The sequence below is a fragment of the Ambystoma mexicanum genome, chromosome 9 (genome assembly GCF_040938575.1).
Source record: "Ambystoma mexicanum isolate Mex_15411 chromosome 9, UKY_AmexF1_1, whole genome shotgun sequence".
Taxonomy (NCBI): Eukaryota; Metazoa; Chordata; class Amphibia; order Caudata; family Ambystomatidae; genus Ambystoma; species Ambystoma mexicanum.
The window spans coordinates 131,782,032-131,809,885 of record NC_090931.1 but is presented as its reverse complement, the minus strand read 5'-3'; the positions used below and the strand labels follow the sequence as shown (position 1 = coordinate 131,809,885).

The 27,854-nt window shown below is 48.1% G+C and overlaps 1 protein-coding gene across 3 annotated transcripts in view; it reads right to left on the bottom strand.

The window, feature by feature from the left end:
* CRYAB (crystallin alpha B) overlaps nucleotides 1–27,854 on the bottom strand; it is a 61,740-nt gene that overhangs the window by 11,958 nt on the left and 21,928 nt on the right. For 2 of the 3 annotated variants that reach the window (XM_069614300.1, XM_069614301.1), the window contains one exon: nucleotides 6,774–6,896. In XM_069614300.1, the coding sequence (XP_069470401.1) occupies nucleotides 6,774–6,896 (123 nt within the window). Of the gene's footprint in view, nucleotides 1–6,773; nucleotides 6,897–14,261; nucleotides 14,532–27,854 lie in introns of those variants that run through there. The other variant, XM_069614299.1, reaches the window with a different exon arrangement.

The following is a 27,854-nucleotide window of genomic DNA, read 5'->3' as shown; positions in this document are numbered from 1 at the left end:
TCCCTGGGCTTCTCCCACTCTGCTCCCAGCACAGTCCCTGGACTTCCTCATCACACACATAGCCCAGTCCCTGGGCTCTCCCCACCCTAGCCCACCAAAGTCCCTGGGCTCTCCCCACCCTGCTCCCAACAAAGTCCCGGGCTCTCCCCACCCTGCTCCCACCAAAGTCCCTGGGCTCTCCCCACCCTGCTCCCACCAAAGTCCCTGGGCTCTCTCCACCCTGCTCCCACCAAAGTCCCTGGGCTCTCCCCACCCCAGCCCACCAAAGTCCCTGGGCTCTCCCCACCCTGCTCCCACCAAAGTCCCGGGCTCCCCCCACCCAGCTCCCACCAAAATTCCCTGGGCTCTCCCCACCCTGCTCCCACCAAAGTCCCTGGGCTCTCCCCACCCTGCTCCCACCAAAGTCCCTGGGCTCTCCCCACCCTGCTCCCACCAAAGTACCGGGCTCTCCCCACCCTGCTCCCACCAAAGTCCCTGGGCTCTCCCCACCCTGCTCCCACCAAAGTCCCTGGGCTTTCCCCACCCTGCTCCCACCAAAGTCCCTGGGCTCTCCCCACCCTGCTCCCACCAAAGTCCCTGGGCTTTCCCCACCCTGCTCCCATCAAAGTCCCGGGCTCTCCCCACCCTGCTCCCACCAAAGTCCCGGGCTCTCCCCACCCTGCTCCCACCAAAGTCCCTGGGCTCTCCCCACCCTGCTCCCACCAAGGTCCCGGGCTCTCCCCACCCTGCTCCCACCAAAGGCATGGGCTCTCCCCATCCTGCTCCCACCAAAGTCCCTGGGCTCCTCCCACTCTGCTCCCAGCACAGTCCATGGGCTCCCGCACCTTCTCCCATCACAGTCTCTGGACTTCCTCATCACACACATAGCTCTCCCACCCCAGCCCAACAAAGTCCCTGGGCTCTCCCCACCCTGCTCCCAGCACAGTCCCTGGGCTCTCCCCACCCTGCCCCCAACACAGACCATGGGCTCTCCCCACCCTGCTCCCAACAAAGTCCCTGGGCTCTTCCCACCCTGCTCCCAGCACAGTCCCTGGGCTCTCCCCACCCTGCTCCCACCAAAGTCCCGGGCTCTCCCCACCCTGATCCCACCAAAGTCCCTGGGCTATCCCCACCATGCTCCCACCGAAGTCCCGGGCTCTCCCCACCCTGCTCGAACCACTATCCCATGGCTCCCTCCCTATCCTGCTCCCACCAAAGTCCCTGGGCACCCCCCACCCTGCTCCCACCAAAGTCCCTGGGCTCTCCCCACCCTGCTCCCACCAAAGTCCCGGGCTCTCCCCACCCTGCTCCCACCAAAGTCCCTGGGCTCTCCCCACCCTGCTCCCACCAAAGTCCCGGGCTCTCCCCATCCTGCTCCCACCAAAGTCTCTGGGCTCTCCCCACCCTGCTCGAACCACTATCCCATGGCTCCCTCCCTATCCTGCTCCCACCAAAGTCCCGGGCTCTCCCCGCCCGGCTCCCACCAAAGTCCCGGGCTCTCCCCACCCTGCTCCCGCCAAAATCCCTGGGCTCTCCCCAGCCTGCTCACACCAAAGTCCCTGGGCTCTCCCCACCCTGCTCCCACCAAAGTCCCGGGCTCTCCCGACCCTGCTCCCACCAAAGTCCCTGGGCTTTCCCCACCCTGCTCCCACCAAGGTCCCGGGCTCTCCCCACCCTGCTCCCACCAAAGTCCCGGGCTCTCCCCACCCTGCTCCCGCCAAAATCCCTGGGCTCTCCCCACCCTGCTCCCACCAAAGTCCCGGGCTCTCCCGACCCTGCTCCCACCAAAGTCCCTGGGCTCTCCCCACCCTGCTCCCACCAAAGTCCCTGGGCTCTCCCCACCCTGCTCCTACCAAAGTCCTTGGGCTCCCCCACTCTGCTCCCAGCACAGTCCATGGGCTCCCCCACCTGCTCACATCACAGTCCATCGGCTATCCCACCCCAGCCCAACACAGAGCAGGGGCTCTCCCCATCTTGTTCCCACCAATGTCCCTGGGCTCCCCCCACTCTGCTCACATCCCAGTCTCTCGACTTCCTCATCACACTCATAGCCCAGTCCCTGGGCTCTCCCCACCCCAGCCCAACACAGAGCATGGGCTCTCCCCACCCTGCTCCTACCAAAGTCCCGGGCTCTCCCCACCCTGCTCCCACCAAAGTCCCGGGCTCTCCCCACCCTGCTCCCACCAAAGTCCCTAGGCTCTTCCCATCCTACTCGAACCACTATCCCATGGCTCCCCCCAATCCTGCTCCCACCACAGTCCCTGGGCACCCCCCACTCTGCTCCCAGCACAGTTCCAGGGCCAGTGGAGGCTGGTGACTTTTTTAAGTGGAGGGGCATAAATATTTACCCCAGATATGCTATAGTGACTGAGCATAGCGAGGGAGCCCAAACCAAACATGGGGGGGGGAGTAACCCCAGGATTTATTTTAAAATTATGGGTTAAAATGCTACATTTTAGAGCACACTTTTAAAAGAAATTGGGTAAAAATCCAAACAGTTTGCAATTCGCACTGGGGTGAGGGGGCAGAAGGAAGGTGTGGTATTTTTTACTGGACAGCTGCTGTATTTCTCTATGATCCATTTATGTTCTAAAAACTGAGAATGCCACTAACACGCAGTATGCTAAGAAACTATTCCCAAGAATACCAGCACTTAAAGAGGCTGAATTGGAATGTTTCAGTCTGTCACAGGTGCCCAGGGCATGATGACCCTTTTACTAAAAGAGAACAGCATTGAATATACTTTTTAAACAGCCACAGCTATTTAGTAGGGTTTGGAATATCAGGAACCTGGCGTGGCCTGCTGAATCCAAACACTGCAGGTTGCGTGCCCACTAGCCGTAATACTTCGCGAGTCTGTCCGCGGCTCAGCCGCATCTTATTGAGAATTCTCAATTATATCTCGGTTTGTAGTTTGCAGTTTGTGTAGTGCTTATACACTGGGTATCCAAGCGCTTCCATCTTCTGTGAGTGGCTGAGATTGTGGCTGAACACCAGGCATTCGAAGTTCCTGACAATTCACTCCGTCAGACATTTAGAGTTTGACAGTCTGTTTCCAGAATTCCCCTTTTGTACTTTGAGCCAAAATCAGTTATACTTCATTTTTCGTGTCATTATTTTTAAATGCTTACAAAGCGATTCTGTTTTACTTGATCGGAAACCTTCTCAAGCAACTTTGGGAAGCACTGGGGTACCTGTGATGTCTGGGCTTCTACATACTTGTTGACATTTGTCAGCTGGCTATAAATGGCGTCTTTGCTAAATCTGGTTTTCAGCTTGCAATGAATATTGTGTGTGATGGTAACCTTTACCTGCATACGGCTATCATTACACTAAATTTCTTTCTGTCTAGAATCCGGACGGAAAAGAAATGTAGTGTGATGATAGCCCTATAAAGGAAATGGTACTATTAGACACAATATTTACTGCAAGCTGAAGCATTTTTTTTGTCTACAATCTAGACTCTAGATTCTAGACTCAACAAAAAAAAGAATATTTTTTATCTTCATGTGACTGTGGGTGCGCGACCCCGTCAACATGAGGCAGCGGCCCCCCAGCGGGTTGCCCCCCACAGTTTGAATATGGCTGCTCTGAGGTTAAGCTCGCAGGAAGGGCTTTGTGTCACATGACAGGCTGTGCGGAAAGAATATATTTGTTATTGGATTGGAACATTAAGTTCCAGTTTTTTACTTTTCAATGCATTATGTGGTTACCAATGTTTTTACTGTTTTTAAATGTGTTGACATTTTGCATTAATTTTCTATGTGTGTAAAGTTGCGCTAAAGTTGAAACTATATCACACAATAAATAAATAAAATTTTAAAAATTAAAAACTATTTGACTAAAGTCAGGCGCAGCAATCTTTCTGTGTCCGCGTACACGATACAAACAGTGCCGTTTTTACTGCATGGGTGTGTCTGATTTCCCTAAATATGCCAAAACAAATAATACAGTGCATACATTCTGGCTGCACTAAGCACGTGATACAAATAGTGCAGTTTTTACTGCATGTGTATGTCTGATTATCTTAAACATGCAATAAAAATAATGCAGTGCCTACAGTCTGGCTGCACTAAGCACATGATACAAATAGTGCAGTTGGTTTTTACTGCATGTGTATGTCTGATTATCTTAAGCATGCAATAAAAATAATACAGTGCATACATTCTGGCTGCACTAAGCACGTGATACAAATAGTGCAGTTTTTACTGCATGTGTATGTCTGATTATCTTAAACATGCAATAAAAATAATGCAGTGCCTACAGTCTGGCTGCACTAAGCACGTGATACAAATAGTGCAGTTTTTACTGCATGTGTATGTCTAATTATCTTAAACATGCAATAAAAATAATGCAGTGCCTACAGTCTGGCTGCACTAAGCACATGATACAAATAGTGCAGTTGGTTTTTACTGCATGTGTATGTCTGATTATCTTAAGCATGCAATAAAAATAATGCAGTGTGTACAGTCTGGCTGCACTACGCATGTGATACATATAGTGCAGTTGTTTCAGTATGCGTACTCATAGCATGCAATACAGATAATTCTGTGCCTACAGTCTGGCTGCACGGAGCTTGTGATACATATAGTGCAGGTCATGTTTGCTGTGGGTCTCGCTGCACTAAATTCCTGATGTGGTGCTTTCGGTTCACCTCTGTGGTGGCTGCACTAAGCGCATGCAACACATAGTGCAGTGCTGTTATTCTCTTTGTGCGCCTCTAACGGCACTAAGCATGTGATACAGCTAGGTCAGTGTTCAGGGTCGGTGTCACAGGTTTCAAAAGTGCCGTCCCCGAGAGCCCCCAGCGGGCCCGGTTTTCAGGCTCGCCACTGACTCTGTAACATTTAGAATATCGGGTATTCTGAAAAGATGGAGTGGGTTTCGATCTCGCAGACTGATCTTGGAGAACGCTGCATGCTACACTGCAGTGTTTCACTAGTAGTGTGTCACCCTACAATTATTACAATATCCACATATAGCACTGTTTGCCTGGCTGCACTGAACACATGGCATGCATTGTGTTCTTAAAAAGATCTAATCGTGAAACCAGACCTATTGGTGCTAGCAAGTTGTGTTATTTGTGTTAATAAGGCAGGTGTGTTCGTTTCCTTCTGTAATCCATTTGCAGGTCCAGTCTAACAGTGCAGAGGATAGGATCTAATTACCAATTTCTGGCCCTAGTAACTCGAGGCCTGGGTTCTAATCTTGTCTCTGGTACTTGACCAAGAACATGCGATGTAAATTTGTAAAAAAAAAAACGCACCTGTACCGTGTGCTATCTGGTATTCTTCATCGTCATGTCCTTGTTCCCCTTATCCTGATGCCATTTTCTGTCCAGAACCTCGTGTTTTAGATTAGAGGAGAGTAACATGTGGCTCCCATCATCTCACATCATGGAGCATTTTTGCTTTGGTTGATGGGAGTTGTAGTCCCAAACACATGGCGAACTACTTGTCCCTGATCTAGATGCTCCTGCTACAGTAAGCCTTCTCTGTATAGTGCTCTGCTGCTTCTGGGAGCTAGGCCCAAGTTTGACCGAATACCAAAAATGTAATTCATAAGAAGGCAGCTGCTGTTTCTCCTCTTCCTCTCCCATGTTCCCAAGCTGCCATCTTTCCCTAACCTCACTAGGCTTCCGACTCCATCCCAGCGTTCACATTTGGCAGTGCCCGGGATTCCCTGCGCTCCCTTCTTTGGCTAAGGCCATTGGACTAGGGCTTGGGGCCTGAGACAGGAGCTGAGGCGTAGAGCCAGGATCAGGTTTGACAAGAGCCTTGAAGGGAAATCTTCCAGATGGATCCAGGATCCCGCTTCTTTGCCCAGCCGTGCATGCCAGTACAGGTCCTTACGCCAGCACAGGTTTGACTGGAAGTCATGAGCCTGAGTTTGACAGGAGTTTGTAGGGCGGTTAGCGGAGGAGGCTGAGAAGCGATGAGGTTGGATGGAATTTATCAGTGAAAGAGTTTTGTCCTGAGCTCGTTTAGAACCCTGTCTCTCTTCTTTAGAGTCTGTCACTCACCATGGGAAACCTGACTGTCCAATCTAAAGCCTCGTATTGAGGTATAGAAGTGGACAGTTCATGGAGCTCGTTGGAAGGCGGGTCCTAGCACATGTTGTGGACAAGGCAGAGGATATTAAATGATATTGGATTTCCACCAGCAGTCTGTACAGGAGCCGTCAGGCAGGATTAGCATAGGACAGGACACTGTCAAAGGCGTAGGTATTTTTCTTCTCTATTTTGTATCAGTTTGAGAGTTTGGATTTCACGCGGGGATCTTCCGGGTCGATCATGGAGATCACCAAGCGCACCAGGTTTTCATGATGACCACAGACTAGATGAATAACTCCCATGTAGATACACTGTATTCAAACATGTTTAGTGTGGATATCATAAAACCATGGAGTGGATTTAAGGGCCGGACATGGAGACCCCCATCTAGCACCTTTCTGAAGGAGATCAAATAGTCCAATGCACTCGGCACTTATGGGCAGTTTCCTTTCCGCCTTGCGACTCTCCGTCGAGACGGGAAGATTTCTATATGATAAATTCAGGATCCTAACATTCATGGCTGTGTTAGTCTGGGGGGGAATAGGTAAGAGAGAGGAATATAGAGAAGTTCTGGGGTCCTACAATCATGGGTGGCCATGTTAGATTTGGGGTTACTAGGTGAGCATGAGTTGAAGAGTCCTCTGGGGTGCGATCACTGGGGAAGTGCTCATGGCCAGGGGACATGGACCATAAAAATGGGGGTGACCTCTTAGAATGAGCCGCGACTGCGCGCCCCCCATACCTGGCGTTCCTCGTGCTTCCCATGGATCTCAATGAAGTCCCCCAGGACTTTCACCTGGAGCTCCTCCGGTGAGAAGTGCTTCACATCCAGATTCAGGGAAAACTTGTCCTTCTCCAAGCGCATCTAGGAAATAAATGTCTAGGTTAGAGATTATTCAAGAGGAAGGCCTGGCGCAAAGCTAAGCATCAGCAAACATGGAAAGTCGTTGCCCTGGTCCCCAATTTCCTTTCTTTAGCTTTCCTGATTTTTTACATAGTAGAACATGGCATCATGCTGAGTTCTGTGGGCATTTGTGACTCCCCTTAAGGCTGTACGCTCACTCCCACAGGAAAAGGCAAATGTTGTTCACGTGTAGTGTAGGAAGTGGGCACTTGTCTGTCTTTTGGCCACCACTCTCGAAAGTTTTGATGTCAGGTTTGTGGATGGGGACATGGAAGCAAATTTGTAGATGGAGTTGCCAAAAAGAGAGATGCACCTGCCACTGACTAGGGCAAGAGCTGGTGAAAGCAACCCACGGGATGGCAGTGCCACTTTATTAAGGTTTAAGCAGCACCCACCACACCCAGAGGACTAGAACACTGGGACTAACATGAGGGTGCGCAGAATCCTTGGGGTTGGATTGGAGAAGGCAGAGCCCACCCAGCCCCTCTATGATTGTGACATATTTACACTTTGTGGCAAGACAAGACTTGTGTATGTATGGCCCAAGGGCATTGAAAAGGTAAAATAATTAGGATAGATCAAAAAAGAACATGTACCAGTGAAAATATATATAGTTGCATTAAGCTGACAAAAGTCAGCTCCACATGGGTAGCTAGCTGGGACTTGGCCACGCCTACCTACCGTCGTATTGGCTAAAATGCACACATGCATTCTAAACTCCTCTGATGATTTTCCCATACCTGGACTTCGGTCCCCCGAGGGCGTTCCCAACAGCGCTTTGAGAACATACCAATGGGAAAAGGCGCTACACAAATGACAATTACATTACAAAACCTCAAAAGTCTAGAAATTCAGCAAATGTAGCAGCAAGCCAATCTTAACACCCACTCCACCCAAGACTCTTATGTCACTCCCACCCGTCTAACCTTTCCGATTTAGGTAGGAGGGTCCTGATTTTTCTATTGAAAATATTGCTACTTTTTCGTTTCTCCCTCCTAAAATAATAGTAACCCCAAGGCAATCCAATGGAAGAATTTGATTCTCCCAATTTCTTTGAGACAATCTCCCTCCAAAGTGATATAGAATGTTGACATGTACTCAAAGCTCCATAATAGGGGAGGGTGTTTACCTCCTTAGCTTCGGGTTTTTGGAACATTTGTATCCATACCCTACTGCGTAACAAGAGTTATTAGCACTCAACTTCCAGGAACGTTGCACCAAATATCTTGGCATACGCCTAGGTTTTCAGGAAGTTGCAAGCTGCTCCTCCGCGTGACAGGTCAGCCTTTCTGTTCCCCTTTCTCCACCTTAACTGTATTGCTGCCCACCTCTCCCCATTCCCACTCGCCCTCCCCACCACTGGCACTCAGACTCAATGGCTTTCTCTTTCCTTTACAGTTGCCTCTAGAACCATCATTCTTAGGTGTAGATACCATGGAAAGGAAGAAAGGACTTGCTCCCGATCCCCACTCATGTCTGTATGGTGGCCATCTTTAGTCAGTGCCAGCTTCCTTTTGATGAACGGGTACACCACTGCATGTACATCAAAGGAAACCTTCTTTTGCTACTAACAGTCAAATGCTTTTAGCACCGTAGGGACATGCTCCGGCGCTCATAGCATTAAGTCCCGTGCTTGGTAACCGACACAGCCTTAATGGCCCTGACCTGCACTCAGACTCACCACCCCCAGGCTTGACAGCCACTAACTACCAGCTGTAATTTCTGAACCAGAGTTGAACTTTCAGGGATGGCTCCTGGATGGCACCATGGCATGTGCGGCTTGAAAAGGTCCATTATCCTCTCACATCTCGGGTAGATGGATGCTGTTCATGCTTTGAAACTCACCATAAGATTCGAAGTGTTTGCTAGACATACCCAACTGCTTGAACCATAAGGCTGTCAGATAATACTGCACTCATAATCCATATTGAGGGGGAAATGTGTTTAAAATAGTGATGCTATACACGTGAAATGATCATTTTCTGGAGCACAAAGCATGCTTTGAGCTCATTTCCATGCCTTGCACAATGGGGTGTTAACTGGATGGGAAGTTCCCGGAATGACCACTAAGTGGCGCTGTGGCTTGTTAGTTGAACAGGCCAATTCTATTCTGCAATTTCAGGTAGCAGGGCAAAATCCACAATACATTTGATGGTGTTTGAGATCATATATATATATATATATATATATATATATATATATATATATATATATATATATATATATATATATACACACACACACACATATAAACAAAACTATAAACCCTTTGCCCTACAAAGAATAAACCCTTTCCTTTTAACTTGATATGAAGACCTTTCAGTGGTATCATGCAGGGGATATTGCCTGTATATGTTTTATGATATAAAGAACCCTTCTGTGCAGGCTTTACAGATGGTCTGGAGTGCCCGCTCAGTTGCTTTGACTGATGTGGTCCCCAGCTTACCCCTGATCATACCCATGTTACACACATGCGGCATAATCCGACGCCCTGCCAGTCTCTTTGCAGAGAGGAATGGCACTGTCAATATGGCGGGACGTGTTAGCTTCTGCAAATCCTCTTCCCTGTAACGTTTCTGATTCATTTTAAGAGTCAGATCGGGTGACTTGCTCACTTTCTGCTACCCCTCCTGTAAATTCACATTCTGCTACCCCTCCTGTAAATATTCCCCGCCCTGTCTCGCTCACTTTCTGCTACCCCTCCTGTAAATATTCCCCGCCCTGTCTCGCTCACTTTCTGCTACCCCTCCTGTAAATATTCCCCGCCCTGTCTCGCTCACTTTCTGCTACCCCTCCTGTAAATATTCCCCACCCTGTCTCGCTCACTTTCTGCTATCCCTCCCGTAAATATTCCCCGCCCTGTCTCGCTCACTTTCTGCTACCCCTCCCGTAAATATTCCCCGCCCTGTCTCGCTCACTTTCTGCTACCCCTCCTGTAAATATTCCCCGCCCTGTCTCGCTCACTTTCTGCTACCCCTCCTGTAAATATTCCCCGCCCTGTCTCGCTCACTTTCTGCTACCTCTCCTGTAAATATTCCCCGGCCTGTCTCGCTCACTTTCTGCTACCCCTCCTGTAAATATTCCCCGCCCTGTCTCGCTCACTTTCTGCTACCCCTCCTGTAAATATTCCCCGCCCTGTCTCGCTCACTTTCTGCTACCCCTCCTGTAAATATTCCCCGCCCTGTCTCGCTCACTTTCTGCTACCCCCCCTGTAAATATTCCCCGTCCTGTCTCGCTCACTTTCTGCTACCCCTCCTGTAAATCCCTCCTGTAAATATTCCCCGCCCTGTCTCGCTCACTTTCTGCTACCCCTCCTGTAAATATTCCCCGCCCTGTCTCTGTAACAGCCCGTCTTGGTGAAATGTGCTCCCAGCATGCACATGGTTGCCAGGCTCCTGTCATATATTAGCATTACGATATGGCCGCCGGAAGTGCAATTTCACTGTTCCCATTATACATCCAGGAATACAAGTCCCAGGATGCAAAGAAAAGAACATGAATTGCTGAGCGTCTCGCAACTGAAATGGGGCCTGTTGGCATAGATGGTGATCAAACCTGTGCGCCAAGAGGTGAACAGCTCTTACGCTGTGCATGTTGGGCGTTGATCCTTCGTCCGAGAATCGCGTGCTGTGGTGCGGCCCGCTGGCGATCAGCAGCATCTGCATGATATGAGCAGTGCGTGTTTGCGGGGCAAAGGGATGCTCTGGTAACAGTGAATCCCACTTGCTACAATGTATATATAGGTGGGCGGCGGGACATCTAGCTTAAAGACTGGGACTCTCCTGGCAAAAGGACAGGACCCGAAAAGGTGCACTTTTGTATGACTCACATTACTATCTATGCATATCTTATGTCACGTGCAGATGGTGCAATTTTGTACGGAATTAGCATTAGGGCAACAATTACCGTAGTGCAAAAAATGTATTCTTTCAATGCATGTTTGCAACCTAGTGCTAATACCGCACGTTAGCACTCTGGAAGGGGCGCTGGCCAATCAGGATGCTCGGAATGCAGGCTGCATTGTATGGTACAAGCCTTCCTTCCGAGCAGCCTGGGTGCTGCTAGCCAGCCCCAACTTTTGTTCCCTGCGCCCCTCTCCCCCCACTCTTAACACCCATGTAGTGTCCTACTCCGGTGCTAAAAGTGTGTAATTTTCAAAAAGAACTTACCTCGCTGCGCGGCACCGCACCATGCTTTCCCAAGTTTGTTTCATTGTTGCAGACGTGATGGTTACCAACATTGAAAACGGACTTGGGGAAACAACGGCGCCGGGCCGCTCAGCGAGGTACTTTTCTTTTTTTTTAAAACAAAAATTATACCGCCCTCATTAAGGGACCCTCACTTTGCTCAGGCCCTTAGCTTGCCCAGCGGGCCATTACCAACAGAGCCGGCCAGCCGCCTCAGAGTATATAACCCCAGAATTGCACTTGCACCGGTGCAAAGGTTCTGCTTTGAAAGAAATCCACGTTTTGCTTCTATTCTCATGCCTTTATTGAACCACCATCGTGGCATATACCAGGGGGCCCATGCCCCACCAATACGTAAAGTCTAGAGGGGTGGAGGGTCTCACGAATCACCATTGTATTAAATAAAGTGAAAATGCAGTGCAGTCAGTGAGCAGAGGTGGGAGAGGAGCGGAGGAGGTTGTAGAGAGCACAAGTCAACTCATATAGTTCATTTTAAAGGGTTCACTGGTGTTACGCATTACTAAAAGGTGTGATCAATATCCAGCTCAATGGTACTCCTTTTATCAACCTCAAAAGAAGAAGCTGTTCACTGGACACAATGGGGTTAAATCCTAGTAGCAGGTCTCACACTGATCTCTGCACTGGATATTTGCAATGCCTATCCTACTGAGTTATCCTCATCTAATAGAGGGGGACACTACAAGGAAGTATTTATTGGGGATTTGTAAGGTGCCGTGTGTGGCAAAGGACTGTTTCAAGGCACCAAGAGGGACATGTATGCAGGATATGGGTAGAACAGTCGCAACCAGTCCTTCTCCTGCCTTGCCCCTACCATCTGGAACTCAATCCCAGTAGAGGCTCCAAATGCCCCTACCAACCTCCAGTTCCGCAAAACACTAAAAACATGGCTCTTTCAACAATACCTGCCGGAGGACTAAAAATCCCTCTCTCCCTCCAGCAAAAATACTGCACTACTGTACAGAATGCCAATCCCAGCGCTGGCACAATCCTGCTGTAACGTGTGCCAATGTTCTTAAACTAGGTTCGCACTTTAAGCAATCAAATAAAAATGAAAAGAGGGAGAGAGACAAAGGGTTACAGCAACCATTCACAGGGTAAATGAACGCATCAAAGGGCGTAGCTTATAGAGGTGACCTTTAACCTGGAAGATGCCTCAGTAACAGAGAATTCGAAATGTCAAGCTCAAGATTATCAACGGAAAAATGCCTTGTCTTGAAGGCTGGCTAAAAGAGTTCAGCCTTTAGAAGTTCCTTCAAGTTTCGGTGCCCTTCCTCGGATCTGACTGTGGTTGGCAACATTTTGTTCCAGAGTGTCAGGCCAAGTGCAGCAGGAGACTTTCCTCCATGACAGACCCATTTAGAGGTCCAAGCTTCATGCTCAGCAAAGGCCTAATATTCCTGATTTGCTTGTCTCTCTGTAGTATTTGATGAAGTTAAATCGCCCCAGTAGGCTCCATGTGTGGTAAGGAGTATTTTGGACTGAATTCTCTGGGTCACTGGCAGCCAATGAAGAGGCACCAAACTGCGGCCATGGCTGGGCTTGGTGCGCAAGAGCAGCCTCACGGCCTGCTTCGTATTAGTTGTGATCCATGTCAGCTATTTGGATTTGACTCATTTCTCAATGGTAGTAGAAAATGGACGGTTGTAATAAATAAAGTGTAGGTCCTGCAAGGCAGTTCACATGCCCTCAAAAATAAGACCGCCGGTGACTGGAGACTCTTCTCAGCCAGGCAACGTCTTTCCATTCCACTTTACTAAAATATGATCTTCCAGAGCACCTTCCTAAGGATGATACAACTCTGATCTCTTTTCCAAAGGTTTTGAAATAGCACTGATTTTTTTCATAACTTCTCCTCAATATTAACAAAATGGACTCCTCTGCTGTACAGACTTCCCTGGCTACCAACCTTGCTCATCTACAGTTCCAGGTGAAGCTCCCAATGTCATCTAGAAGGCACCCAGGTGCATCCTGGGTAGAGTTTCAGGCTTGACGACTGAACTGTCATGGCAAGTTTTGACATGCCAGCCATACACATGCCGGATTCGACAGATTTCCTCCCCAAATTCGATAGGTCCAATTCTCAAAAACGAGCACAACAATATTCAAGATGCACATATTCAAATGCCGTTGTGGAATAGGGTGCATATTAATTTTTGTCGTGAATGAGGAGTGCACTGGTGCATCTCATCAATTGCGCCAAAACTTTTTGGGAGAATTTGCCCCTTTCTAAGCCAGAATAATAGGCATCCATTCCCAAAAATAATACTTGCTGGAAATCATTCCTGCTGAAAGTGTAGCACAGTCCATCGCAATGTGGACCAATCAGCAGCCTGTTGGCGGTCTCAGCAGAGAGGCTGAGGACTGTCTGAGCGCAGAGTGTAATCTGAAGTGTGCTGATGGCTTGCACTGTCTTGGAAGATGGCATTGCCTAGTTCTCTTTCTCCTATACCATTATCAAGTGCTGAAACTGCTCCCTACTATTCCTGCAGGGGTTATTTTATGTTGATTTATACCGTGCACCGCTACCACCCAAGGGCAGTCCCCAGGCGCTCGCGTGGCTCTGCAAGGGAGAGGGGTGGGTAGGTTAGGGGGGCTAGTGTGAGAGGATAGGTTCAGAGCCAAGAGGAACTGGCATCTGTAAGTGTTGTTTCGCTTGTGGGACTTTGTGTAAGGGGCCTCGTGCATTGTAACCATATGGGCAAGATTTAGTGCCTCGGGTGTGTGGTAGTGTTTTGTGTTGGTTTTGGTGTGTTGTGTGGGGTTGTGGCGGGTTTGGTAGTGCGCACTGGTTAGATAGTGTCCATAAGGGATCTAGAGTCACTAGTGCCCAGAGGCAATTCAGTTTGCATCAAGCACTATACAGAAATTCCCTCTCACGTATTCAGCTATTCATGTATTAAGAATGCTAATGGCCCCCTTTAAGCTGTACAGTCCAGCCTCAGTCACCTCATTGATGTGCTGTGTGATCTTGGGCATGCACTTTAGATACTCATTTGTTAAAGGACCCCTTAATGGTGGGGTGTCTATAAATAAATATGACATTTCCAACTACTTGAACCAGCAAATAATACTGTATAGCACGCGATACCAGCAATGAAGTAAACACCAGAATAGTTACCTCTGAGAGTCCACTTTCTACCCAGCTTGGCACTCTTAGGAAAGGGAACTTGAAATAAAAGGGATTTGGGGCCCCAACTGAAGGGACCAGATCGACCTCCGACAGGTGGTCCCCGAAGCTCTGATCAAAGATCCGGCTGGGCCTGAGGAAGGAGTAAAAGGGGCGACGGGCCCAGGGGTGCTGCACGGTAATATCCATCGCCCTGTCGCTTGGAAGGTACCACTAGCCCAGAGGGGGTGAGAGAGAGAGAGAGAGGGAGAAGATGTCGGTGCCTGGCCGCGGAGTCCTGCCAGCGCCACCACACAAGGGGCCTTTATGTAGGCCCCGATGCCCTCGCGCGCACCCACCCTTTGAACTTTCTAAAACTGTGAGGTCAGGGTTTTCATTATCCTGGCTCACTGTCTAGTGCCATTCAACCGGGGTTGATGGCCTCTGGTGCCCTGGGGGCCTAACCCTCCCCGCTCCCGTGCCTATTTAGTCAGCAAGAAGTGCGGATGGCGCGCCGCCCGGGGCTTGTTATCAAAAGAGAGGTGCACAATCAGAACGTATGATACTGTACTCGATGGCCCGGAAGCCCGAGGACCCAGCTCAGCCACTAGGCTCAGACACACAGAGGCAGGGTGAAGCTCAGTGCAGATCGCCTGTAATGTGTTGAGACACACACAAATAACCCCTACCTCCCCACCCCCCACCTCGGAGAGACGAGAACCCAAAGAGTTTTAGTGGTGGAGAGCCAAGTGCGTAATTTCAGGGGGGGGACAAAGGTGTTTGTCCCCCCGAACTTTTGTGGAACACCATTTTGTCCCACTCATTTGGCAGGGGTCCCTTTCATTTAGATGTCATGAGTTACTCCAATGGGTGGAGTCAGAGAGGGGGGACTCAACCCCACTGGGATTCTTTCACATCCTAAAACCCCCTCCCTGCAACCTACAAAGTAGTGACATGTAATTGACCGGTGCCCCTTGAGAATGCCTTTGCCCCCTCCGGTACCAAACTCTGTCTCTGCTGCTGACCCCATTGTCACCCCTGCTGGTATAACAGGGATGCAGGACAATGTTGCTAATTACGCGTCTCCTTTCCTGCGCCCGCAGGGTGGAGTAAGTCCGGGTCAGAGGAAATAGATGGACGGAATCCCGACAAAAGTAAATGCAAGCGCCCAGTGTGTGCCTTGACTACAAAACATCGACAATTACAGAGTTCTCCTCAAAAGCAAATGCAAGCACCCAGTGTGTGCCGTGACTACAAAACATCGACAGAGTTCTCCTCAAAAGCAAATGCAAGCACCCAGTGTGAGTCAATTAGAGAGCTCTCCTCAAAAGCAAATGCAAGCAGTCGTTGTGAGTCTTGACTGCTAAATATTGACAATAAGAGAGATGTCCTCAAAAGCAAATGCAAGCATCCAGCGTGAGTATCGAAAACATCGATAATTAGAGGGCTTGCCTCAAAGCAAAAGCAAGCAATTCGTGTAATTCTTGCGTACAAAACCTCGGCAATTAGAGAGCTCTTCTCAAAAATAAATGCAAGCATCCAGTGTGAGTCTTGGAAACATCGACAATTACAGAGCTCTCCTGAAAAGCAAGCTTCCGCTGTGAGTCTTGAGTACAGAACATCAATTAGAGAGCTCTCCTGAAAAGCAAGCTTCCGCTGTGAGTCTTGAGTACAGAACATCAATTAGAGAGCTCTCCTGAAAAGCAAGCTTCCACTGTGAGTCTTGAGTACAGAACATCAATTAGAGAGCTCTCCTGAAAAGCAAGCTTCCGCTGTGAGTCTTGAGTACAGAACATCAATTAGAGAGCTCTCCTGAAAAGCAAGCTTCCGCTGTGAGTCTTGAGTACAGAACATCAATTAGAGAGCTCTCCTGAAAAGCAAGCTTCCGCTGTGAGTCTTGAGTACAGAACATCAATTAGAGAGCTCTCCTGAAAAGCAAGCTTCCGCTGTGAGTCTTGAGTACAGAACATCAATTAGAGAGCTCTTCTGAAAAGCAAGCTTCCCCTGTGAGTCTTGAGTACAGAACATCAATTAGAGAGCTCTCCTCAAAAGCAAATGGAAGACATCAGAACGGGGGGCCAGACATGACAACACTCCTTATTATGGGACATTTAAATGATGTTGTTTTAAAGTCTGTTAATGCCCTCTGACGGTCGGACACACCACTCATGCACACCAGTAACACTGCTCTTTCTGTCACAGTCGCCTCTGTTACATTTGTGCCTGGTCCTCACGGTTTAAGACTTATCTCAGCGCTTAGTTCAGGAAGCCAGGGCCATTTTCAGGGGAGAATCTTCTGGAAACCCAATCTATCCTGTTCCACTGCGTAGATCTGCAACAGCGCAAACGAGGCCCCCCAAACTCGTATGTAAGTTCCTGCACCCCCTTTCCCTGACAGCCCCTGTCTGCCTCTTTCCTTGCCTTCCGCCGCCCAGCCCCTTTGCCCCGCAGTGACAATATCAAACAGACAACCAATTGCGGATGGAAAAGGCTGCAGCTGCTTTATTAGGCCGCGCATAGCTTTGAGGTGTTCTGATTTTGGCGGTGCAGCATCAGGGTTCTGCTCTGAGCGCGCAACCTACATCTTTATAACCAGATTATCTTCTTCTTGCAAATGGCGGCCATACATCCCTGTCTAGATCTTTTTAACATATTTTTTATTTTTTTTATTTTTTACATTTATAAAGCGCACAAAGCAGCCCTGTGGCGCTGTTACAATCGTGTCTTACTTAGTTACAAGAGACAGAAGGAAAGACCGCCGGCAAGACAGCCTATCTGTGGTTCGTGGTTACAATGAACCTAATTCCAGACATGTTACAATGGGTGGTGAGCTCTGCGGTTCAATGGTTACAGGGGAACCGGAAACAACTAGTACCTTCTAGTACCTTCCTGGACAAAGATGTCTGGGTGCGCCTAGGGATGTAGAGTGGACTTAGTTAAAGAGTCTCGTTTTGTGTGCTTTGCGGAAAGACATGTGGGAGGTCTCATTGCTGAAGGGGTTTGGGAGGGCATTCCATTGTTTTGGAGCTATGAATGGGAACCTGGAGCCGCCCGCTTTGGCCCTTTTGACGGTGGGGATGTTCAGCAGGTTGGCGTAGTGTGATCGTTTGGGTCTGGCAGAGCTGGCTCTGACTGGTTTTTCTGAGGGATAGGAGGGGGCTGTGTAAAAGAGGCATTTGTGGGTTATGGCTAGGTTATTGAATATGATGCGTTCTTTGACGTTGAGCCAGTGTGCAGCGCGGTAGCATGGGAGATATTCTCCCTCTTGGGAATGTTCAGGGCAGCTTTGAGCGCATTATTTTGAATGATTTGAAGTCTGTTGAGATGTTTTGCCGAAGTGCCAGTAAAAGGAACGTTGCAGTAATCAAGCTTTGCCCCAATGGTGGCTCTGGCTATTGATAGGCAGTTCTGCGTTGACAGGTAGGGCTTAACTGCATTGATCATTTTAGTTGTGAATGAGGCCGAGGAGGCAATGTCACTTACCTGGCGTGTCATGGAGAGTGTGGAGTCGAGGTACACCCTCAGAGTCTTTACTGAGGGTGAGACAATGATTTGTGTGTTCTCTATCATGAAGGCGCTGTATTGTTTATTACCTTTATTGAGTGTTTCCTTGGGGCCTACAGGACGATTTCAGTTTTGTCCCCGTTGAGGCAGACCCCGTTGGCTGCCATCCAGCCTTGGATGGTGGCATAGGTCTTGTGCTGTGTCCTGGCATCTTTTTCGTTAGAGCCAGAGAGTGGGAGGAGGACCTGGGTGTCGTTGACATAGTTTGTGTATGCTTTGCCGTGGCATAGGTCTTGTGCTGTGTCCTGGCATCTTTTTCGTTAGAGCCAGAGAATCGGAGGAGGACCTGGGTGTCATTGGCATAGTTTGTGTATGCTATGCCGAGAGCATCCAGCTTGTCGAAGAGAGCTTTGGTAATTATATTTTACAGGGTGAGGGAGGTGCAAGAGCCCTGTGGGACAACGCAGTGAATGGTGAATGGTGCTTGGGGCATAGGTAGCAAGTTCCCTAAATATAGCAAACATTTCCTTGGATTCAGATTTGCCATTCGTAATTCTCATGGAGTAAGAGGTGCATTTGGCTAAGATAATGGCTTTTTTGTATTGGGTGGACAGTTTTTTGTATTCTTCTTGGTGGAGTCTTGTGGATTAGTTTGCCACTTAGTTGCCGCAATACACTTGAGGGTGCAGAGTTTCTAAAGTTCTGATGTGAACCAGGAGTTAGCGTGCCTCGCCATTTTGGCTTTCTTTATTTCTAGCGGAGCTATGGAGTCAACTGCTTTTTTGAGCGTGAGGTTATACAATTCTGCTAGGACCAATGGGTCATTGGAGAAAGGAGGCTTGAGGGCTGGGTCCTTCAGAAGGGGCAGGAGCTTATCTTTGCTAAGTTTGTGGGCGCTCCTAGCTAGTGCTGGTGGTGAGGGATTGTTAGGTTTAATGGCTTTGGGGGAGGTCGTGATAGAAAGGTGAATCAGGTGGTGGTCGGTCCAGGGGCATGGGGTGTTAGAGCTAATGGCGGCGGGGCAGTTATGGTCTGCCACCCAGTCTAGAGTGCATCCTTTAGAGTGAGTGGGGTTAGTGACTCGTTGCAGGAATCCCATGTCCTGAAGTGCCCTTGCAAGTGATTTGGCTCGCTTGCCTCTAGGGTCACTTAGGCCCAGGTTTAGGTCACCCAGTAGGATGGTTTTGGTGGAGGTTTTTAAGTTCTCACCTAGTAGGTGGAGTAGGTTTTCATGAAAGTCAGTGGAGGGGCCTGGGGGTCGGTAGACAATGTGAATGGCAATGGTGCAGTTAGGGGAGATGGATAGTTTGACGGCCATGGAGTCTGAGTTACCTTCCAGAGGGGAGTTGATTTGTCTAAGGGAGATTCCTTGACTATGAACGCTACTCCACCCTCTTTCGTATGCAGTCTGTCCTGCCGGAGTATGGTGTAGCCTGGTGGAAGGGCTAGTGAGATGGCAGGTCCAGCTGCGTCGTGAAGCCAGGTTTCGGTAACGGCGAGGGGGTCCAGGTCGAGGTTAGTGAGAATGTCATGGATCTCCATAGCGTGCGCTGGTAGCGAGCATGTGTTTATGAGGGCACATTGAAGTGCAGTGAGGGGAGTACTTGGATTGGTGGTGAGTGTGCCTAGGGGTGACTTGGGCAGAGCGATGTTGGTAGCTGGCGGAGAGGTGGGGAATGTGTGGTTGGTGGGGTGGGGTGATTGTGAGTGTGACTTAGGCTTCATGGGGGCTGAGGTGTGTGAAGAGCGCAAGCCCAGTAGTAGGTTTCTATGTGCTGTTGGCCTAGTGCGCACTTGGTATAGGTGAGGCTCAGTGCGACACCTTGGCATAGTTAGTCTGCAGACATAGCATTCTGGGGGCTAACTTTGGCACAGGATTTCTGAGTGTGTGAAATTTTGGGGGGGCTGGAGAAGGAGGGTATAAGGGAAGTAGGGGGATGTGGTCTGATTTGGGCGGCCTCAAGGTCATGTCACTAGTGTTGGTTTGGGGAGCATAGGAGCAAGGTGGTATTGTGCTGTGGAGAAGAGTGGGCATGTGTAGCTGCCTTATGTTATGCACCCTGAGGGCTGGTGTGCGCCGCCTGTAGCTGATCTATGCAAGGCAGCATTATCAGCCCTTTAAGTCGAGATCAACTGAGGCATAGGTAGGAATTCAGGTGCAGCAGTGGCTGCGGGCCGTAATTAGCATAGGCAGCAGCAGCAATCTAAATGTCTAGCAACTGATTAGGCATGTACCGGTCTTAGACACATTGTTCGCGAATGACTTTAGTTATAACAATATAGTGAGCTATGTATTGTTACAGTCAAAAGATATAGCTAGGCAACGTTACAAACATAAAATAATGCAGAATAATGCACTGCACCTGGGGACCAAGTTAGGAATGCAAAGGTCTATTACCAACATTGGGGACGATTTTATAAGTCTCAACAGGAATAAGCTAGGCAGTAATGCAAACAAAGGATCTAGAGGGCAGTGTAACAGTCAAAGGATGTATCTAGGCAACGTTACAGTCATAGAATAATGCACCGTGGTGGCAGTGTGTACAACCGAGGACCGCTTTAGAATAGGTCTATTACAAATATGGGCAAGCGACTTTGGTAATTGCAATGGTGGGAATGTGCAGTGTTAAAAAGGAAACAAAAATGGCAATCTAGGCATTAACGAGCAGCAATTCCGAGTAATGATTTTGTCGAGGTTGAAAGACAGTGATTGCGTTAAGAATTGGGTGCTTTAAAAACAATAAAGAGTTTTTTAAAAAAAAGATTGTGTGCTTACGTAGAAGCAGCAAGTGCAGTGTACGTAGTAGGGGTTGCACCAGTTCGTAGTGAGCAAGTGGTATTTTTGAAGTTTACCTTCGTGATACTGCGTTACTCCCGTCCCACCCGGCTCCGACAGTCTCGGGACAGACGCCTTACATACAGGGCCTTACAGCAAAGGGGCCGGCTTCCGCCTACCGGTTCACGGGTTGGTCAGTAATTATCTGGGGTAGCCAATCATTGGCAGACTGATAGCTTTGCACTAAGATTTTAATCAGGTGGCCATCTTGAAGTTAAATCTGGCTATTCTCGGATGAATGAAAACACAGTGGTTGCTTGGAAACTTACAGTTCCAGCTTGCATTCACAATAACGAACAGGTGATTCCCAGGTGCCTGAACCTCTTCCGCCACTCCTCATTTCCCCAGGTGCCTTCAACTCATACCTAGGACTATTTCCCAAGGTGACTTGACCTCATACGCACCTAATAATTTTCCAAGGCTTCTTGGCCTCTTACACAATTACTCGTTTCCCAGGTGTCTTGACCTCTTAAACCATTACTCATTTCCCCACGTCTCTTGACCTCTTACGCAATACTGTTTACCAAGCTTACTTGACCTCAAACGCAGTTAATCATTTCGCAAGGTTTATTGGCCTCTTACACAATTACTCATTTTCGAGGTGTCTTGACCTCTTAAACCAATACTCATTTCCCCAGGTCTCTTGACCTCTTATGCAATACTGTTTACCAAGGTGACTTGACCCCATATGCAGTTAATCATTTCGCAGGGTTTCTTGGCCTCTTACACAATTACAACAATAATTGTATGGCATAAGACTGGAACCACAAAGCGCTTGTCAATGCTATAACTTGAGCTATGTAAATATTAACCCTCTAATTCAAGGTTGAGAATTGGTTGTCTCTCTAATGAAGTTGAAGCGGGCGGTTGTGATGATTTGGATCCATACCCAGGGTAACCAACAAAGAATTTAAGTACAACGGATTCACAACCACACTGCGCATACACGTTAAGTTTAGATGAATGGAATATTTTAATGAAAGTGAAAACAGCCGACACGTGTTTCGACCACAAGGACTTCTTCCAGGCTTGACTGTGTTCTTTTCTGCCACTTGTGGAAACTTAAAGTGTGCTGTTTTCAGTAAATTATATTAGCCGCAATTGCGTAGCTCTCAACTCTGACGTCCCTGGCAGCTTGCTGTGCATCCATCTTTTACTCCTTCTTCTCTTACACAATTACTCATTTCCCAGGTGTCTTTACCTCTTATACAGTTACTCCATTCCCCGGGTTCCTTTTAGCTCTTCCGCCCTTACTCCCAATAGTCATTATGTCCAGTGCCTTGACCTCTTATCCAACCCCTTAATTCCCTAGGGATCTTGCCCTCTTCCCCACTTCCTCATTCGTGCCCCCCCTCGCCAGTCTTGCCTTCTTATCCCATTGTAATTACCCAGGGCCTCTTAAATCACGCCCATTTCCCCAGTGCCTTGATCTTCTCCCATTCACTCCTTTCGACCGTGGTTATACTTTTGTACCCAATCGCGTATTTCCACAGGTGTCTTGACCCCTTATCTACTCACTCCCTTTCCTGACTCCGGAGCTTTTCTGACATTATTTGTTTCCCCAGGTGTCCTGCCCTCTATCCCCTTAATTGTGTGCCCCAGTGACTTGACCTCTTCCCCACTTGCTCATTTCCCACCCAAGTGGTTGCCCTCCTCCTCACTTCCTCTTTCCCCACGGTCTACTCTACTTTTTTCTACTAAGTATTACTGTTCCTATACTTTTATTTTAAAAAGAGACTGTTGTCTTAGTGGGCGTAGTGTGCATCTATATAGACATTCAAGCAACACTGCAAGAACAGAGAGGGCACCTTGCCCCAGGACCACGCAAGTCTCAGCTGGACTGGACTGCTCATCGCCAGTGACGGACTTGGACTTGGTGCCTTACCTTGCACACGTGGGTTCATATCAACAAAACAAGAGGTGAGCCAGCCTTCCTGCCAGCCAGTAAAACCAGTGGGTATAAATGAGGGAGATTGGAAGGAGGTGTGAGCAACTAGCAGAGGGAAGTAGGTATTAGCAATAAGTAATCTCCCATTGTCTTACCCCTTGATTCTACACCTCAGCTACGCCTCGGCCTACACAACCATCACTGGGGACCTATCCATCCATCACTGGGGAACATCATTCCAGCCACTCCCTACTGTACAGTACACAGGGTTTATTCTTACCAAACTGTGTTGCTGTGGGGAAGGAGTGGTTTGGAACACGCACCCGACAGAAGAAGGTCAGACGCTCCTGCAGGGCTTCAGATAAGCCTTTTCCCACCTTCCTCCACCTCCTGCATAGCTAAGCCCCTGTCCCAAGTCCCTTATCCCTTTCCATTAATCCTTCTATTGCCATTCATCCATTGCTGTATCATAATATTTCATTAACACCACACACCACTGGTCTATTTCAAACCTTTATTGATCCATTCTGACCTTGTATTTATGCCACACACCACTGGTTCTCATACAACTTTTATTGCACTGTTCTGCCATCCTCCGCATTCCCCTTAGCTTTTGGCCCCTTGCTGTCTTCCCGCGTAGTGGCGTTCTTCTTGCCCTGTCTTCTCTCTCTCCTCCCGAGGTGCTGCATCACCCTGCCAAACCCTTGTATCTACAACCCAATTACTCCAATGCCTCCCTAACACCCATTCTCAGGATTGCCATCCCAACATCCGACAAGTGATCCATGTCCATTGCAAAGTAGCCCTTGGAGCTCAAAGTCCTGGCTCTTAGTGGAAATGTCAGATCTCCATAATGTCACTGTGCCTTGATATCTGTAATACGAAATGTGTAATCAAGGAAAGTGAGCACCTTTCAATCTAGAATAATCATTTAGAGTTGAGATCTTCGAGTTATCCATACTCCACCTTCTATATTTTCTGCTCCTCATTTCATTGTGAAGATCCGCCGGCTTGGTTGTAGCATCACTCTGAAACCGTAGTTCTGGTGTTGCTGCAACACCTGCTGAGTGATGCCCAGTGAGGGCGGGGAGAATTTCCTTTTGGCCTCCGGTTGGGTGCACTGTGAGGGTGAAGCTTGAGGCTTCTGAGAGACAGCAGGGTAAACCTCTTGGGGAAACAAACATGGATTCTGGCCCCAGACCAAAAGAACGCCTGACAAACACATTGTCCTACTGCCAACGGGCGATCCCCAGATGGAAACAAGTCCCAACAGGCCACTGAGCACAGCACCTGAGCACGTTAGAGAGATAGAGAGAGAGAGAGAGTTGAGGCTTTGCTCAGACTGTCAACAAACATATTTAGGAAGGTGAAAGAGGCGCCTGCGGTCCGTGAATTTCAGGCAGTTCTTTCTCTGAACCAGTAGTTCTTGCCTCCCTTAAATATTAGCATGTAGTTTATGGTAAAGAGTGGAGTTTCTAGACTGCCCCCTCTCCCGCATCTCCCAATTCTCATGTCCTTTATTTCTTGTACATAGGGTACAATGTATCTATTTGAGAGATTGAGAGAGACAGGAGTCTGTACACAGCCTGGTCTCTCTGTCATAAGTGGAAATGATTACCCATTCGAAGGATAGATATATCCTTCAACATGGTGCTCTTCTGTGCCTTTCACTAGAACTGAATGCAACGGTCTAGTGTTCCCACAAGATGGTGGAGTCCTCTCCGATGCAGGAACATCAGCATTCATTACATAAGGGACAGAAAAGTTAAGCTCCTCACGTTGCGTCTGCTTAATCCTGGCTCTTGTTTGTTCTGAGAATTTCCCTTTGCAAGCTCATTTGTTCTTTGCCTTGTCTCGCTTCTGCCTACCTTGGAATCCTGTGCCCTGAGCGGAACCGCTGACTTGCTCGCATGCTGCTGCCTTTCTATTGAACCCACAAATGGGCCCTTTTAAATCAGTACCATGTCATACAAGGATGGGAATGCAGAATAACTCTTACACCAAATAATAAGACCGACTCAGGAAGTTTGGCAAACTGTCTCCTCCGACTGTTTTATTTTAAGTTTTCTAAAACAGGGAGTTACAACAGACATCAACAGTTGATCAAGAGTACTCTCAATCATTTTGCATAAAAAACACACTTAAGTACTAAACACTGGTCATAAGTGGCGTTATACTATGTGGCAAACTAAGAAAACCTATGTGGGATTGTGATAGGTTCAAGGGGAACATCTAAGTATACTTTCTTTAGGGGATCAGGTTGTGATTGGACCTCTTTAGTCAGGTGGACAACTTAGGCCCACCCCTAGTGCAAGTCATCCTCATCGGTCACTAGATACACAATACACTATTGGCTCGCAAACTATAAGGCCCTTTCGATGGAACATACCGCTCACTAGCAGCATGTAAGCTGGTACCCCAGGTACTAGTGGGTGGACTTGACCGTGTCTCCCCACCCAATTAACCCTACATCCCACATCGCTCATGCCTTCTGCCATTCAGATTGTCTTTGAACTTGGCCTTGCGAAGTATCACTGCTCCTGAGAATTAAAGGCACATTTGAGAGTATAGGCACATCCTTATCATAGTTCAGGTCGGAGCATCCACTCCTATTTTCATCCTCGACTCACGTGCTACTTATTTCGGCCTCTTTTGCAGCATTTAATTGTCTTGAATCAATAAACTTGCCACTCATGGTGTTTTTTCCTCGCATCTTAACAAGGGCTGATTCAGCTTCTCACGTCCAATGTTCTTCAAGGATAGATAACCGGTTCTTGGCTGCTCCATCCTTTGACACCAGGCCAGACAGCTATTCCAGGCCTTTCCTCGATCTTCAGCTGTTTTCTTACTGTGACACACAGCCCTCTGATCCTTCTTTCTTCACAGGTCTGACCTTACTAAATATGTGACACCGATGTCCAGAATTCTATATAATGGCAGCACCGCCTGCAGTCTATTCACCATGTATAGCCAGCCTTTATGGTTACTAAGTCTACTTGCATTACAGCATCTGTACAGTTATAAAATGGCCTGCGTTTTCTGCAGTGCTCTTCACAAGTGCAATCTTCATTCGGCACATGAAAGTCTTCTCGATTCTTTGCTTCCTCATCAGATTCTATAAGGTGTATGCATCTTCTTCTTTGACCATTCGTCTCAGTGCGTTCCGCTCATTTCTTGTGAAGTCACCATCCCATTTCTTCTCATCTTCATACTCCTTCTGGGCCCGCCTCCAAGAGATTGTCATCTCTGCGAGGGTACGTCACATAATGTCTTCTCAATGGATATCTTGCCTCAAAGGCTCTTCGTGGAATAGGCACCACCACTGGCGTTGCGCATGTCGCAATTTCCGGTTTCCAACATATAGGCAAAATGGGGGCAGGACTTCCTGCAGAGGCATTCATCTGCTCCTCTAGACTATTCTAATTCTGACCTGTCTGCTTGCCTTCTCCCGCTGCGTTCATCCTGCATAGCTCTGCGGTATACATCCCTACCTGCTTTATTTCTGCATTCCAACTTCTGCAAACAGCTTGCGGCTCAGATTCGTGCCTCTGGTCTATTTTACTGTTTTCATTCCTGCTTCTTCACAGGCATGGTTCCTGGTCACAGTGGGGATCACCCTGAGCAGTCACTGACTTACCAAGAACTCTACTGTTCTTCACTTTCAGACTACATCTTGGAATCTGAAAGCAGCGGTTTCCTGATTTGGGTTTTCCCCTCTATCAAGGATTTTCCTTGTGAGTACAAGCATTCCTGTTTTTTCATCAGGAGGTGGGCACTTTTGGGGTATTGCAACGCTTTAGCTAAGATTCAGACAACTGCAAAGCCATCATAATTGAGGCCAGTGGTAGCTTTTTTTATTATTCTGAATCACGTTGTTAACAGTGAGGAAGATAGACATGCCAACGTGAGATAGTGAAATGGGACTTCTCTGCAAGAGGCAAGTGACAGGAGTGCAGGGTTGAAGGTTTGCCTTGTAAGGCCTACTCCTCTCATCCACTGATGAGCCATCTCCACTCCAAGATCTCCTACCACCTCATGCTACACACACATACCACCCATGAACGGCCACCACATGCCAAGCCATTAGTACATCAACACGAACGAACCACAACTAAGCTCTTCTCTTCAGCCCTAGCACCCCCGCTGCCCCGCCCGACATCATCGGCTAAACGGATCCAAAGCGCTGAAGCCCATCACATCTTGGGTTCTCCCCTATGGATAACATTCTCCCAAGTCTCTCCACCAAACCCATAGAAAGAAGATGGGCACACAGGAACCAGGCACCGCCAACCGTACCCATCAACACCAGTGTTTTCACATCTGCCTCTTCCACTACCTCGCTAACAATCCCTGCCTTTTTTTTTTTAAAGAGCCACTTGCAGCCAGTCCACCAAAAGTGGCAAAAAGGCTGTCAATGAGACCACTTAAATTACATATATATATATATATATATATATATATATATATATATATATATATATATATATATATATATATATATATATATATATATACATATATATATACATATATATATATATATTACATGGCCACGGTAGTGGCCATGTAGTTATGGTTAAGTTGGTGTTTCCATAGGAAGAGCACATTCTGGGTGGCTTATAACTTCGCTCTCCCTGGACGAATCCTCACCAAACTTTGCAAAAAAAAGTATTTGGGTCACTCTGAATTTTTTTGCAAACTTTGGTGAGGATTCGTCCAAGGGGGGCAAAGTTATAGGGGGGTCCCAAAACTTTTTTTTTTCCCATAGACTGAATGGGAAAAACATTTTGCTCGCGTCTACAGCCCTAACCGCTGGACGGATTTTCACCAAATTCAGACCAGGAGCAGCGGCTTGGTCCCGATAGCGTGCTTTTGCAAATTTGGTGAAAATCCGTTCAGTAGTTTTTTTTAAAATGACCAAAAAGTAGGTCTAAAAAAATTAGTGATATCTGTGTTCAGTCCGCGGACACACTTCCCTGTTCGCTCCGCGGACAGTGTGCTGATAGGCCAATCTGCTTGCGTGATGTTCGCGGACATGCAACGTGTTCGCTGATTGGACGGCGTGGAGCGTGATGCGCGTCAGATTTTCGGTAGCGCCCGCCATCTTGGATTCGCGGTCGTCCGCGGACAGCGCGGTGAAACTTTGTTCAAAATTTGTATTTAGTAGAGTGTGTTGGTATGTAGGAATGTTTGGGGAGGGTGGGAGTGTATGAGATAGGATGAAAGTTGTGTCTTTTTATGTGTTAGACGTTCTTTTAGTGTTCGATTTGTCTGCGGACATCATGGGTGTTCTGAAATGTTCTAAATAAACTGAATGGGGGTGTTCTGAGGACTCAATATGTGTCCGTTTTGTTCGCAAGCAAACTGAAACTGTTCT